The sequence below is a fragment of the Loxodonta africana genome, chromosome 24 (assembly GCF_030014295.1).
Source record: "Loxodonta africana isolate mLoxAfr1 chromosome 24, mLoxAfr1.hap2, whole genome shotgun sequence".
NCBI lineage: Eukaryota > Metazoa > Chordata > Mammalia > Proboscidea > Elephantidae > Loxodonta > Loxodonta africana.
Window position 1 is genome coordinate 56,551,323 of NC_087365.1, and position 15,362 is coordinate 56,566,684.

At 50.4% G+C, this 15,362-nt stretch overlaps 1 protein-coding gene and 1 non-coding gene across 2 annotated transcripts in view; one reads left to right on the forward strand and one right to left on the reverse strand.

Annotated features, from left to right (window-relative positions):
- Window positions 1-2,582: 2,582 nt before the first annotated feature.
- BMP7 (bone morphogenetic protein 7) overlaps window positions 2,583-15,362 on the reverse strand; it is an 86,565-nt gene continuing 73,785 nt past the window's right edge. Inside the window, exons 4-7 of the mRNA XM_003419910.3 lie at window positions 13,497-13,694; window positions 6,324-6,400; window positions 4,657-4,767; window positions 2,583-2,732 (exon numbers count right to left, since the gene is read on the reverse strand). Of these exons, the coding sequence (XP_003419958.1) occupies window positions 2,583-2,732; window positions 4,657-4,767; window positions 6,324-6,400; window positions 13,497-13,694 (536 nt within the window). The remainder of the gene's footprint in view (window positions 2,733-4,656; window positions 4,768-6,323; window positions 6,401-13,496; window positions 13,695-15,362) is intronic.
- LOC111747634 (U6 spliceosomal RNA) lies at window positions 12,857-12,963 on the forward strand. The gene has a single exon (XR_002783619.1). It is a non-coding gene; the product is annotated as a U6 spliceosomal RNA (small nuclear RNA).

The following is a 15,362-nucleotide window of genomic DNA, read 5'->3' on the forward strand; positions in this document are numbered from 1 at the left end:
GGTAGCCATCCCCGGTCAAGAGAATCCCAATCCTCATCTGTACTGGGCAATGTTGGCTCTGTGGCTCGGGCTGCTTCACAGTTTTGGGTGTGTATCTCCCCCCTCCTTTCTTTCTTTTCCTCTATTTTATTGGGATGACTAAATCTTTCAAGTATGTTAGCAGTAAACACTGCTAATTTACCCCCTGCCTCTTTGAAACAGCTGTTGACAGCTGCACCATGATTCTACCAAGGACCTTTGCAGAGCCTCTCAAATCCACGTCGGGTGCGTGGGTCACTTCCTAGCTGGAGCTCCACACAGCTGCAGTGAATATCGACAAGCGCCCATTTCTCTCCAGGGCCCAAGGATAAACAGCGTGTTAATAATGGCGGAGGCCAAGGCAGAATTCTTAGCAGGCAGAGAGAACTCCAACTTCTAGGAGGTGAAAGAAGACAATAACATACACAGAGACACAGGCCCAAGAACCAAATGTCTTCTTTTATTGCAAAGTCAAAACCTTTTTTTATTTTCTGTATTTAAACACAATTTTCGCTAATGACTGCCCTACGTAACAGCCATGGGCACATTGGTCTGGTCATTAATAAATAGTCTTAAATAAGAAAACAAACAGGTTGAAGGAAAGAGATCTTGTCATCCTGAACAAACACTAACAGGAGGATTTCAAAAAGACCTTCAGATGGAAATAAATACCTTTTTTTTTTTTGGTTTTGCAATAACTATTTACATGTCTCAATGTACAAAGGAAGCTTTGTACCCCATGGCTGGTCGAGGTGCAAATGGGGCGAGCTAGCACCCAGCAAGAGTCCCACAAAAAAGCCTCAATGCTGCCGAAAAACGAAACAAAACGCAGTGAAGAAAACCACTTCTCCCCATTGATGAGGCAGTGCACGACGGCTGCAGCCCAAGTTATGGCAGAAGAAAAAGGAAAAGAAAATATAAACAGGGCCCAGTTTTTCCAGGAATCAGCTTCATCACAAGAGAAATGGTTTCCAATAGACCAGATTCCATGTAGCCAAAGGTCTTGCCTGGGTAACCCTGCTTCTTTCAGATGCAGGAAAGGTTCCCAGAAACCAGGGTCCTCTCAGCTCCAAGCCAGCCGGGGTTGAGAGCCCAAGGCTTTGTGTGTGCAGCTAGAGAGGGGTGCGCACTATTCATGGCACCTGCCAGCCAAGGCAGGGGACGCTTAAGTCAAATGCTGTCAGAAATGGGTGCTTGGCTAGGATGGCACCCTCCAAACATCTTCTAGAACCTTCCATATGAGAGTTGCACACCCCGCACCTGGCAGACTTCCCACCACACCCCCTCTCCCTTCCTTCAAGGAAAAGGTCGCAGAGCTCTCTAACAGGGGTCTACAAGGGAGGAGAAGGGGCCATGAAGGCCCTCTCCAGAACCCGGACCTCAGAGCACGGAGGGGTCCCACTTGGGGGATGAACAGTGCACCTCCCCACCCAACCCTTTGGAGAATTAGGTTTCTGTAGTGCTTCTTAAAATAGGGCCCGTGCTGGCCAGAGTGCAGTACTGAGTCTCAGGTTCAGCCTCTCTGCTTCCTCCCCTGCTCTGCAATTCACATTGATTTCCTAGGCGGGGACAGTTGGAAAACCAATTCTCAGATGTCTGTCGGAGTTCCGCATGCCTGTTTTGATTTCTGCCACCACAAACCCCGCTGAACAATGGAACATACTTTCGAGGTCAACACACGCCCTCCTCCAGACAGAACTTGCTCCCTTTCCCCTTCCGGCCAATCTTCGAGTTGGGCAGTTGTGGGTAAACAGCGGGCCTCTGCAAGACTCAGAAAGAAACTGGAACGGAACGGAGGGGCCTCCCCTCTCCACACCGGCCAGGGCTTCTGTTTATGAAATTAGAGTAAACGAAGAAATGGGGATAAATTGTTTAGGAAAATCTCTTTGTAACATCCTAACCATTTTCATTCATTCGTTTTATTGCGACATTTATTACAGGAACTTCCGCGTCCATTTTCCTTTAGCACAAAAGAACGTGCCACCCCTTGGACCGCTCCCCAGTCCTCCCTCTGCTTGGCGGCCTGGCTCGGGGCGTCCTAATTATCTCTGAAGCGCGCCCATGCACAGCCAAGGCCTCCCAGCCAATGACCGCCTCAGCCGGTGACCGCCTCAGCCAATGACCGCCTCAGCCGGTGACCGCCTGAGCCAATGACCGCCTCAGCCAGTGACCGCCTCAGCCAGTGACCGCCTGAGCCAATGACTGCCTGAGCCAGTGACCTCCTCAGCCAATGACCGCCTGAGCCAGCGACCGCCTCAGCCAATGACTGCCTCAGCCAGTGACCGCCTCAGCCAATGACCGGCCACAATGTTCCTTGCTATGTACTCATTCCTTCCCGGATTTTGCCTGCAGCCGCTCGGAGCTTGTCCATAGGTTGCTCAAAAGCCACTTGCCTTTCAAATTCCCAAACACTCCTAACACCTTTGGGGTTGGGGGAGGGGAAGGGGCGGTCTCGGAAAAAGGTGGTTGGTCCGTTGGCTCCCTGCCAAGGCGGGCGGGTGGGTGGGTGACCAGGGATCCATTGGGAAGAACATGGCCCCAGAGGGTCCAGCTCCTGGAACAGGCTAGTGACAGCCACAGGCCCGGACCACCATGTTTCTGTACTTCTTCAGGATAACATTAGAGCTGTCGTCGAAGTAGAGGACCGAGATGGCGTTGAGCTGGGTCGGGGCGCAGCAGGGCTTGGGCACCGTTTCGGGGTTGATGAAGTGGACCTGGAACACACCAAACGTTGGCAGTGGTGAGAGGCGGGTGAGGCAGGTTTCCCCAGCCTCCATATTCCTATACAGAACGTACACTGCTCGGACAAAGGGATCCTAACCCATTACGGTCAAGTCAATCCTGACTCATAGCGACTCTATAGAACAGAATAAAACTGTCCCATAAGGTTTCCAAGGAGCTGCTGACCTTTTGCTTAGCAGCCAAGCTCTTAACCACTGTGCCACCAGGGCTCCAAAGTGATCCTAGGTGATGTTCACTGAGCACTCCCTGTTCTCAGCGGGTTCTGGGATTATCACTACTTTACAGATGAGGAAACTAGAACAGAGTGCACAGAGCAGATGGTTCCTTCAGTGGCCACAACAATGGCTGCACACATGCCAACGATAGTGAAGAAGGCCCTGGATGGGGCAGTATTGTGTTCTGTTGTACATGGGGTCACCACGAGTCGGGGCTGACACGACAGCAACCGGCAACAACACATCTAGTAAGTAGCCAGATCAGACACTTGGGGCTTCATCATTCTGTGTTGTGGGGCTATCCTGTGCATCGTAGAACGTTCGGCAGCATCCCTGTACCCACTAGATGCCAGGCGCACCCCTCAGCTGAGACAGGTGGAAACAAGTTAAATAAAATATTTTATTTTATGCAATATACCCACAATAATATTAGTTCAACATACAGTGTTATTTGTTAGGTGCCGACTCATAGCAACCCCCTGTGACAGAGTAGAACTGCCCTAGAGGGTTTCCTAGGCTAAAATCTTTTACAGAAGCAGATCTCCAGGTCTTTCTCCCAAGGAGGGGTCGGTTGGGTTCGAACTGCCAACCTTTCAGTTAGCTGCTCAGCATCACCAGGGCTCCTGGTATAAACATTATTATCAATGTTTTATAATAACGATATAAAAGTTATTTATGATATACTGTGCTTTTTTGGTGCTAAGTGTCTTCGTAAACCAGTGTGTATTTTACACTCACAGGACATCTCGATTCCAAGTGACCACGAGAGCCCTGTGTGGTTCGTGGCTGCATTAACTGAATTATTATTTCATAACTGAACTGTGGAGGTGCAGACTCCACCGCCTCTTGAGTAAGAAAATAAGCAGAGTTCTGGCGATGACTTGGTGTTGCTACTCAGTGAGTGACACTCGAGGCCATGCCTGCCACAGGATATGTCAAAGCAGATCTGAGTTGTTCCCCGAGGTGGCCCCAGCTCCCGGCACAGGGTCTCCACACAGGAGACACTCAGTAAACAACACTGAACAACTGCACCACAACAGTTCAAGGCTAGGAGGCAGAGACACGAGCTTGCAAAAGTCCCAGCAACTCTGGCAAGTCCTCAAGCCCACTAGGTCCAGGGAAAGCCCAGAGGAAGCAGAGGGACGAGGGGAGGCCTCTGGACACATCTGTCTAAACACGTAGCTGCCTGATGCTGATGCCAAGAACAAGGATCCCAAAAAAGCCAGGGCGACTTCTCCTTAGGCATGGTGTCCACAGCCCATGGAATTGTTTTAGTATCTTTTAAAATCAGAAGGGAACTTGAAGACCAAAGATTATATTTGTCTTTATACTAAATAGTTAGAAAATAGAAGTCCTTGGGTAACACCAATGGTTTACACTGGATTGCTAACTGGAAGGTTGATGGTTCAGACCTACCCAGGGTTCCCTTGGAAGTCAGGCCTGGTGATCTGCTTCTGAAAGATTGCAGCCTTGAAAACCCTATGGAGTGCAGCTGTACTCTGCACACAAGGGGTCACCATGAGTCAGAATTGACTTGAGGGCAACCGACAACAGTTGTACAATATAATTTTTAATGTTTTCTATGGAGGAATGCACCCACAAAGGCAAACGTGCCCTGGGCACATGAAAGTGACATGTTCACCATGGCCCCACGTAGAGGTGGCACTCGGGCAGCACCTACCAGTGTCTGCACGATGGCATGGTTGGTGGCGTTCATGTAGGAGTTCAGAGGAAAGGCACACTCCCCCTCGCAGTAGTAGGCGGCATAGCCTTCGGGAGCGATGATCCAGTCCTGCATAAAGAAAGTGTGGAGGGGCTGAGGGACCCAAGTTCCGGAACCACACAGGACATGTGAGCCACAGGGTGCTGTACACCATACCTGAGACCCCCCACATGTGGTCCAGATGCGGTACTGGGCTCTTGTCCAAGGTCAAAGAAGTGACCCACACATGCCCTCCTGAGCAATCCATTTGAGCCATTAACACATGGGCAGTAGCCCCTCACAGCTCCAGCAGAATGCAAAACGAGCCCAGAATAGAGACTATCTCCTGGGGTGGAAGGTAGTACAGCGAGGTGGGCTTTAGTGTCAGAGTGAAAGGCCTGACAGCTGACTTTAGACGTACCAGGGTATAATGCTTTGGGTAGTTTCTTTACTCAAAGCCTCTGTGCCTCAGTTCACCTTCCTGCAAATGGACTAATAACCCAACACGGCCTGGGGGAGAACTAAACGACAATGTGTGTAGCATGCCCAGCATGGGGCCTGTATGTCTGTGCTCCTCTAATAAAGCACAAGCGTTGCCACATTGGCCTTTGGTCAGATGCTTGTTCTAGCAGTAAGTAGACCCCTCATTGAAACTTCAGTCCATGGAATCTTCCAGCAGAGGCTCTGGAGTTTGGGATTCTGTTCCAGCACCAGACATGAGCACCGCCTGGCTCCTCAGACAGCAGGTGCTGTCCTGAGGATCGCATCACAGGAGGACACCAGGGGACTTTTGCACAAGTGCCGTGAGCATACATTTGAGCACAATCCTCAGGGAAGAGCCAGGGATCTCCCACTGAAATACACGCTCCCTGAGAGAAGAACAACAAAGCCAATCGCCCTGTGATCACATGGCAATGCCCTGTCCAGGGGGACATTTGAGCTCCATGAGGACAGGGACATTGCGATGCTCACTGCTGACCCTCCAGGACCAGAGCAGGGACCAGGATGTAGCAGATGCCAAATAAACAGTTACTGAATGAGTACTGTGTCAGAAGTCATCACAGAGACTTGCTGGATTGCCCAACCTTCACTCCTTCTCCAGGGTTGCTCCCCTGCTCTTTACCCTACTCCATCCAAACAGTTCCATAGGGAGCAGCCATGTCCCTATAACTTGGTCCCACCTCTCTTCACAGTGGATTGGTTCAGGAACAAGCACCTGACCAGGCTTGACCAATCAGCTCCTTCCCTGGGAATTTGAGTCATGGAAGGGGGAAGGGGCAGAGAGGACAGAGAAGGGCAACCCAGCTCTGTACGGAGCTGGACTGTACCTAACCCAGGCTCAGCTGTCTCCCCACCGCCAAGATGAGGGAGGCAGCCCGTCTGCATAAGGGGGATGAGGCTCACACAGAGAATGAGGTTCACAGTCCAGTGGTGTTAGGATTCCCAGTTCTGGTTTGAGTCTCTGGGGTTTCATGAGACATCTCTGTGTCCTTAACCTATGTGCTCCTCCACACATAGGCCCCTTGGTACTGGAGTCTTAGCTGACACAGATGAGAAACATGACATTGTTGCCTTGTGGGGAGTGGGGAGCACACACAGCCCAAACCAGAGGCATCCCCATTGGGAAAGACACCACCGCCCCTTACCTGCCAGCCCAGGTCACGGAAGCTGACGTACAGCTCGTGCTTCTTACAGGCCTGCCTCTGGTCACTGCTGCTGTTTTCTGCAGGGATGAGGATGCGAAGCAGCGGAGAAAGGGAGGAAAGAAAAATAAACACACACACATATGACACTGACCTCATATAAGGCAGCGGTGGTCACGTGATGCACAGAGCTGAAGGGTAGATTTTCAGGTGCTAAAGGTGGTGTGACGGCCTGGGGTCTTATACCTCCCATTTCTACCCTACCAAATGGCTCGAGTAAAGGAGGTGCCAAGGCCCCCATCCCTCTGCCAGAAGGGCATCTGGATCCTTCTGTGGCCAGTGGTTTCTTTCATATACCCAGTAAAAACTAAAATATACATGCATTTTTTAAATGCTGGTATCTGGCCTAGGCTCCATAATGGCACCCCATAATGCTGGCTATAGGACCCCTGTTTGGAGAAATCCAATTCTGAGCCACCTTGCCCTAGGGGCAATTCCCCCCGCCCAGGATGCCCACCTCTCTGGAGGAGGCACGAAAGGCCCAGGAAGCCAGGGCTGAGACCTTAGTCTCCCATCACCACCACCACAAAGAAGAAACTAGGGGGCAGAAGGTCAAATCCCAGTGACTTCCAGAAATACACACTACAGAGGCTTCTTTGAGGAGGAAGATGATGCACTGGGGTTTTCCAGAAGTTTGCATGGTTTGTAGGCATTTGGGTTAGGGAGGAAGCGCTTGTAAACATTGCAGATAGCTCCCTCTCTTTCTCACATACACATGCACGCACACACATGCAAACATCCACACACACACCTGTTGTCACCATGCAATCTGCCCTTCACCTTGCAGCTGCAGGGGCTTGTTTCTTCTTAACCACAACCCGTCTGTCTTCTACCTAGAACTTTCCAGTGGCGAGTTATGATCTGGGAGCAACATCCAACTCCTGCTCTTGGCCTGTAAGGCCCCAGGTGGCCTGGACTTCTGTCCCATTCACTACCAAACTCCACTACATCAGCCACGTTTCTGTGCCACAAATGTGCTCATTCCCACCTTGGGGCCTTGGCACGTGCTGTTTCCTCTACCTGGAATGGTGGTGAGGGCGGGAAGGAGGAAGAAAGGGAAAGAACCAGCTTAAGGAGAAGGAAGGACAGAGCAGCAGAACAGAACAGCATGGAGAGGACACAATGGTAACCGGACAATGGCCTCCAAGGAGTTTTCCAGAGAAGCTCACGTCAGGAATAAAGAGGGTTTGTCACTGGTGGGCTCAATCACGTGCCACTTTTATTTTCATCAGCTTTTCTGAATATTCACAATTTTTATCCATATCTATATAGCACACATGAGGAATGTGCTTCTTAGTTCAATCAAATATACAAGACCAAATGGGCAACTCCTGCCCAAAAGCAAGACGAGAAGGCAGGAAGGGACAGGAAAACTGGACAAATGGACACGGGAAACCCAGGGTGGAAAGGCAGAGAGTGCTGTCACATCGCAGGGAATGCAACTGAAGTCACAAAACATTAAGTATAAATTTTTGAGTGAGAAACTAACTTCAGCTGTAAACTTCCAGCGAAAGCACAATAAAATTATTTAAAAAAACAAAAACAAACGAAACCCTGTGGAGGACAGTTCTACACACATGCAGTCGCCAGCAACTGCTTATAGTTCACGAAAGCAATTTTTTTTTTTAAGATATACAAACTAATGAGAAAATTACATTTACTTAATTTTAACAGAATTGCCTCTGTTTTTACGAGGAACTTGGCACCAAGCAGACAATCATAACTCGCTGTGAAATGGCCTTGGTGACGGCTGAGAGAGGCACAGCCCCCTTCCTGCCACCGTGGGGGCAGGTGGCGTCTGCTTTTGTATGGCCTTCCCTCACTATTGTCTGTGCCTGGACCACTCAACCCATTCACTCACTCACTCATTCACGCAGGCACATTTTCACTGAGTGCCTGAGCTGCCCTAAGCACTGGAGACACAGACGGGACCAGAGCAAAGTTCCTGCCAGTGTGGGGTTATATTCTAGAGAAAAAAAAAAACACCAAACCTATTGCCTTTGAGTTGATTCCAACTCATAGTGACCCTATAGGACAGAGTAGAACTGCCCCATAGAGTTTCCAAGGAGCGCCTAGTGGATTCGAACTGCCAACCTTTTGGTTAGCAGCCATTCCACTTAACCACTACCACCACGGTTTCCATATTCTGGAGACAGGCAGATAATCAACACAAAAACAAGTGATATAAATGACACCCCGTAGAGATAAGTGCTGCAGAGAAAAATAAAGTAGGGAAGGAAGGCAGGCCGGGCGTGCTACCTGGGAGGCTATGTTACGTAGGTTGCTAACAGAAGGTGATCTTATCCACCACCGATCATGGGGAGGGCAAGGGATAGACAGGGCTTCATTTCCTTGTGCACAGAATCAGCACGACTTGGCCTGCCTCTACAGTGGTGAATAACAACGTCTAATAGGAGATGGCCCTGAGGAACTGACATTTGTGTAAAACAAAAAGGAAGCGAGAGGGCAAGCCAGGAGATACCCAGGGGAAGAACAATCCAGGATGGGGACATGGGGGGAATGGAGAGACCAGGAAAATGGGAGGATGTGCCTCACACCTGCTGGAATCATGAGTACACTTTACGGAGGGACAGGGACTAAAGTCTTCGAGGAATAAGGAGCGGTGAGCTCCAGGTCAACGAGGGGGCCGGACGGTTTCAAGGCTGGGGAGGGGTGGTTAGTGAGGATGGAAGGGCAATGGGCTGGAGGCAGCAATGGGGGGGGGTGGTCATGAGGTCCCCTCCCTCCCTTAAGAGCTGGTAGCACACAGGCTGAGAGAGAGAATAGTCACAGGGAAGCAGGGTCCTCTGGAGACTAGGCTGTTGTTAGTGTGTGATGGTCAAAGTCCAGGGAAACATCAGAGAAGATCCTAGGGCTCTGCTCGACCATCCATGCTTCAACCTGGAATGCTGAGTGGAAATCTAACATGGCGCCTGAGACAGAGGCAAGGCCCCAACAAGGCTTCAGGAAGCGCCATCTCCGCACTGCCTTCTTCTCCCACTTCCTGGTGCTGGAGCAGCAGTGGGAGCAAAAAGGAGGAGTGTTCCCCAGCCCAGAGCCGCTGTGTGAAGCCTTGGGGGCACTTAGCTTGGGCCGGGGATGGCGAACGGGTCCGTTGAATGCAAACACTGAGGGCTGCCATCCTGAGCTTCGTGGGCAATCAGTGGGAAGAGAGGCACAGTTGATTTGCAATGTCTGCCACCACCAGAGGAGGCCCAAAGCAATGATACTCGGCTGACTGTGGAAACCCAAGATCCAGAATGCCAAGGCCAAGAGCAGCTTGCCACGCTGGCTGTGGGTGTGGGACAGTGGGCCAGGCCCCGGCCCTGCTATCAGGGACCCCCGCCCCTCCACCACCCCTCCAGTCTCTGCGGACCTCGCCTGCCCTGGAGAACATCGTTGGAGCTCATGTTTAGCGATAGCCTTTTCTTATTAGCAGAAACACGCTTAAAACAAGAGAGAGAGCCTCAGGAAGTGGATCCCACCACCCCCGCCAGCCCCCCACCCGCCCCAGCAGCAGAGGGGGAGCAGGAGGCAGCTCCAGGGGCGACACAGCTGCTTCAACCACCTTCATAGGCTCCACCCTAGCAGCTAACAAGTTACAACTGGTGTTCAGATCCGGGTCCACCCCCTCCGGGTCATCTGGGAAGATGGCTAATTAGCAGGGAGTCGGGTCCAAACAGGGGTGTGGGGAGGAGGAAGTGCAAGGAGGCGAGGGACCCAGTTTCTCAACTCAAAACCACATCGTCTGAAGAGCGTGGAAGGCCCTCGGGGCGCAGAGCCTGCAGAAGGCACGCCAGAGCATGTGGGTGCTGAGCATGCGGCGTGCCAGGGGCTCCACTTGTGTGGCCCAGCAGGATTCCCGGTCCATCTCCTAGGAGGGTCCATGCACACACATGGACACACTGAAACACACGAACTGATAGACACAACACACACAGACAGACACATAACAACACATAGATACACACCAATAGTGGTGAGAGCTCTGAAAATGGGTACACGCACACACACGACTGACAAACACGTGCAGTAGCACACATACCGACAAACACAGACATGCACAGAGATGCAGACACATACTGACAGACACACACACACCCCACTCAGAGATTCTGGTTTACAGAGTCTGGGGTGGGACTAAAAACTCAGTGTTTTTACTAAACATTCAGCTAGGGCTAATAAGACTTAAAAACAAAAAACAAAAAAACACAGGAAGGAGGCAGATTTCAGGTGAGGTAGACCATGGCTGCCATGTGAGGTAGGGAGAGCCCTGTCCTGGAAGTCACGTAAACAGAAGTTTGGTGAAGATGCTGTGGGGGAAATCAGGCATGGATTTTGAGGCTTCAAGGCCTGGTGCCCCTGCCCGCATTACCAGGGTACGCCTGCTTGAGACACAGGGGACTTGGCTGGGACGGAGTTTGCCAGCACTTCCCACCTGGTTGCTGTGCAAAGCCCTCTAGCAAGCCTCCTGGGTCTCCCTCCCCAGGGCCCCATCCTGGCCTGCCCACCACCATTCTACCTTCCCACAGCAGCCACATAACCCAGGATAATCTCTCTATATTAAGGGCAGCTGATTAGCAACCTCAATTCCATCTGCAGCCTTGTTTCCCTTTGCCATGGAAGGTGACAGCTTCACAGGCCCCCAAAGACATCTCAGACGGAGATGTCTTTGGGGGCCATTATTATGCCCACAGCAAAGGTTTCCTGAGGGCTGGGGAAACAGTGCCCCTCAGACACTGGCAGAGCCAGCCAGGCTGATGGGATGATGGAGAGGGGCGGTCAGTTCTTTCAGCCCCTGGATCTGGCCGTTCACCTGCACAGGCCATCAGGAAAACCGCTATTGGTGAAATGGACTGACCAGAAGCCTACTTTCTGGTCTGGGGAAGTTTGAGATGCACCTTCCACTAGCAGTAAGGTGCAGGGGAGCAGAGAAATGGGCTAGTGGTATAAGCAGCCCAGCCCCCAAACCCAAAGACCAAAAACACACCATCGTGGGATCCCAGCAAGGCCAGCAAGTAAGATGCCACCGACATCTGCCTCTCCAGGCAGCCCTGGGAATAGGGAACGCGTCCCAATCCAATGCCCAAGACAAAGCCAGCAGCCCACAGAGGACCTGGCTCAGGCAAGGCCTGGTGAGCTGTCAGAAAACACTCAACAACATTGTTGGGGCCATCAAAGCTCATCTATTTCAGGTAGATATCACCCAGTAACGCCAAACATGGGCAAGTGTCTAGCATGATGATAGCCCAGATTCCCATGGTTCGAATCCCAGAGCGGCTAGTGACTTGCTGTTTCCTCTTGGGCATGTTACTTAACCTCTCTGAGCCCGTTTTCCCCTTTTGTAAAATGGGAGACCACCTGCCTCCAAGCTTCAAGAACTATAGCAGGGCATGCACAAAAGCCCTGTCTGCTCTACGGTGAGAACGTAAACGTTGCAGCTCCCAGAATTTTTCTTTGAGGAATGCGTTAACACCAGTATTTCTACGAATTTTTGAATGGCTCACAATGAAAATGTTACCTTCAGTTTTCATTTCTTCACTTACACTATTGAAACATTTCAAACAATCCTAAAAGTTTCCCAAATAATAGAGCAAAATACCTACCACCTGTATTTTTATTACTTATAATAATGAGACACTGAAATCAAACCTAAAAGTATTCCAAATACTTTGTGTATATATATATATACACACATAAAACCTACTGCCCATATTTAACAAGTATTGAAACTTTGCCACCTGTTTCAAATATTTTTCAGTTTGATAACATTAAAGCTACAGAGCGGCCATCTAAGATACAACTATTAGTCTCTACTCATCCAGAGCAAAAGGAGGAAACCAAAGACTCAAAGAAGAAACTAGTCCACAGAGCAGGGGGTCTATACAGATCATGGCCTCATCTACCCTGAGACGAGAAGAACTAGATGGTGCCCAGTTCCCACTACCAGCCGTTCCGATCAGGGCCACAATAAATGGACCCTGATAGAATGTGAGAAAAATGTGGAAAAGAACCTCAAATTCCTTTCATTAAAAAAGAAAAAAAAGCCAGACTTACTGAACCAGTTAAGACTAGTAGACTCCCCGGGACTATTGACCTGAGATACTCTTTAAATCTTAAAGTTTAAACCTTTCAACTCTGAAACTAAGCCCTGAGATCACCTTGTAGCTAGATAACAGATTGGCTCACAAAATAAAAATTATCACCTGTGAGTACTGTGTTCCTTTTAAAAAAAAAAAAAGGAATCACCTGAGACCAAATGGTCAAGAATTACTTTAAAACAAAGAATGTAAGGGGACAAGGACACTAGATTAATGGAAATGGAACAACCAGATGGAAATAATGAGATGTTCACACATTGCACAGAACGTTACCAATGTCAATGAACAATTTGTGTAGAAATTGTTGAACGGGGACCTAAACTACTGTGTAGGGCTTCACTGAAAACGATAAAATATAATTAAAAAAAAAAATTAGCGCTCACTTTGGCAGCACATATACTAAAATTGGAACAATACAGAGAAGATGAGCACGGCCCCTAAGCAAGGATGACATGCAAATTCGTGAAGCGTTCCATGTTAAATAAATAAATAAATAAATCTCCAGTAAAAGGCCTCCCCGCCCCCCATTATTTCTCCTTCTCTATGGAAGCTGATGTGACATCTTCCCACACAGGTTTTCATAGTTTTTCTGCATATAAGTATAGCCACTGTTTTGTCCACTGAAACATGATTTACGTGATTACTTCACTACTTGCATTTCTAAATTAATTTATTACTTCTACAAAATTAAGAGGAGTCCCTGGGTGGTGCAAACGGCTTACGTGCCCAGCTGCTCGCCGAAAGGCTGGAAGTTTGACTCTACACACAGGTGCTCTCAAAGAAAGCCCTGGCCATCTACTTCAGAAAACCCTGTGTAGCACAGTTCTACTCTGACACACGTGGGCTTGCCATGAGTCAGGCTCAACCTGAAGACAACAGGTCTTCGGTTAGATAATTAAGGTGCCCTGTGTGGGAAGGGACTTTGTCAGTTTTCCTTCTGTTGTATCAGAGCCATTTGGTGAACACACGGATGAATTTTGATGGCCCCCCCGGCTGGCCTCCCGCCCTGGTGTACCTGCCACATTGGCCATCCGCAGGGCCTCCTGATTCTTGGGTGTCTTAGAGCGGTTCTGGCTGCGCTGCTTGCCACCAGCGGAGCGGACGCTGCGAAGGTGGACTTCTGTGGCCTTGAAGAAGGCCACCATGAAGGGCTGCTTGTTCTGGGGCCCATGCCGCCCGATCAGACCCGCCAGCTTGGGGTTGACGCTCTGCCCTTGACGGAAACAGATGACAGGAGAGGGTTAGAGAGGGGTCGTTACAGGCTGCGGACACAGGCTCCCGATCCTTTTCTGCAGTCGTTATTTGCACGCCCAGCGAGTGTTTACTGAGCACTGACTACACCAGGCGCCGTGTGAGCAGCTCGGAGGATACTGGGAAAGAAACCCAGAAAATCCCTGCCCGCATGGCTTCCAGGCCGGTGGGATGGACAGCAGCAGTGGAGCTAAGGTAGAGACAATGAGCAGGGAGTGAAGGTCACAGGTTAGTGGACAGGTTAACTTCTATGCACATTAAATTGGCCAAAGCAGGCCATGTGATCTACCTAATTTAAACAGGGACAGGAAAGTGCAATCATTCTCTGGGCCAGACAGGGTGGAACAGTTGCCAACAGCCTTACTGGCTGCCACAGCCCCTCCGAGAGGGGCCCTTGGAGCAGAGACCTGGATAAGCAGGCGGGAGCCCTGCAGAGATCTGGGGAAAGACATTCCAGGCCTAGGGAACTGTGAAGGCAAATGCCCAGAGGTAGGACCGGTGGGTGTTGAAGAAGCAGACACTGGGGGTAGCTGGGGAGGGTCCCGGGGCCAGGCACCCTCCCTCCACTGTGGAGTAACCAGGGGGAAAGGTGGGAGACTGCACAGCAGGGCCCAGTGACAAAGGATCTGGAAGAAGTTTGGAAAGGAGGAAGTCCTAGACACTGAGGGAAGAGGGTGGAGGAAGCAGTCCTCACGCCCTGACCGCTGCTGATGGGTCAAGTGAGCCTGGGCTGAGAACAGACAGTGCATGGGGCAGTAATGATGTCTGCAGCTCATAGAGATTCCAACAAAAAATAAAGAGACGGGGACAAAGAATGGCTATTTCACTGATGACAACAGGCTCAGAGAGCTGTATAACCAACTGGCCCAGGATACCCAGCTTGTACACCACAGAGCAGAATTTGAACCCAGATCAGGTTGACCAAGAGATGAAGCCCAAGTTAGATGAACAGGGGGCCAGCAAAAGCGCTGGCTTCTGGTGGCCCTAGGCCAATCCCCGTCTGTGATTCACCTTGCCTGGAGTCCTCCAGATGGCCAAATAATCCAACAAACCCCACCAGATCAGCACCAGGGGGTTCACTATGGCTCTTTAACAACTAATGTTTAAAAGAACAAATTTCCCCCATCCGCCGTGATTTTCTTTTAACCTCTTTCAACGTTTGGTTTTCCTGCATTCTTGAGCAGGGTTTCCTCGAGTTCACCCATTTATAACTTGAACAATTCTATAAAAGGAACCATTAAAGCTGAGCCCCTAGGAATTACGTCCCCCACCTCCACCCCCAGGAAAAGGATTTTAGGGCAAAACAAAAGTGCCTCACCAGAAAACCTGATGCTATTCCAGATACATTAACCCAAGAGCTGAGACCAGTCTTGCCACACCTCCACGCGAGGGTGTGTGGCTGGCTCTTACAGCTGTCACAACAGGCGGACCCAGGGACCTCAGCTTCTGCTGAGCTGGGGCCCAGACAGACAGGAAAGAATATGGTCTCAAGAGGATCCAGACCCACTTCTGCCACTGACCATCAGCCTGTGTGGCCCAAGGGCGGTGAAGTTGCATGGGGAGCCCCAAGCTCCTCCTCTGTAAAGCAGGGATGAGGCCTATCGGGTCATCCAGGGTCCCTTTTCTTGGT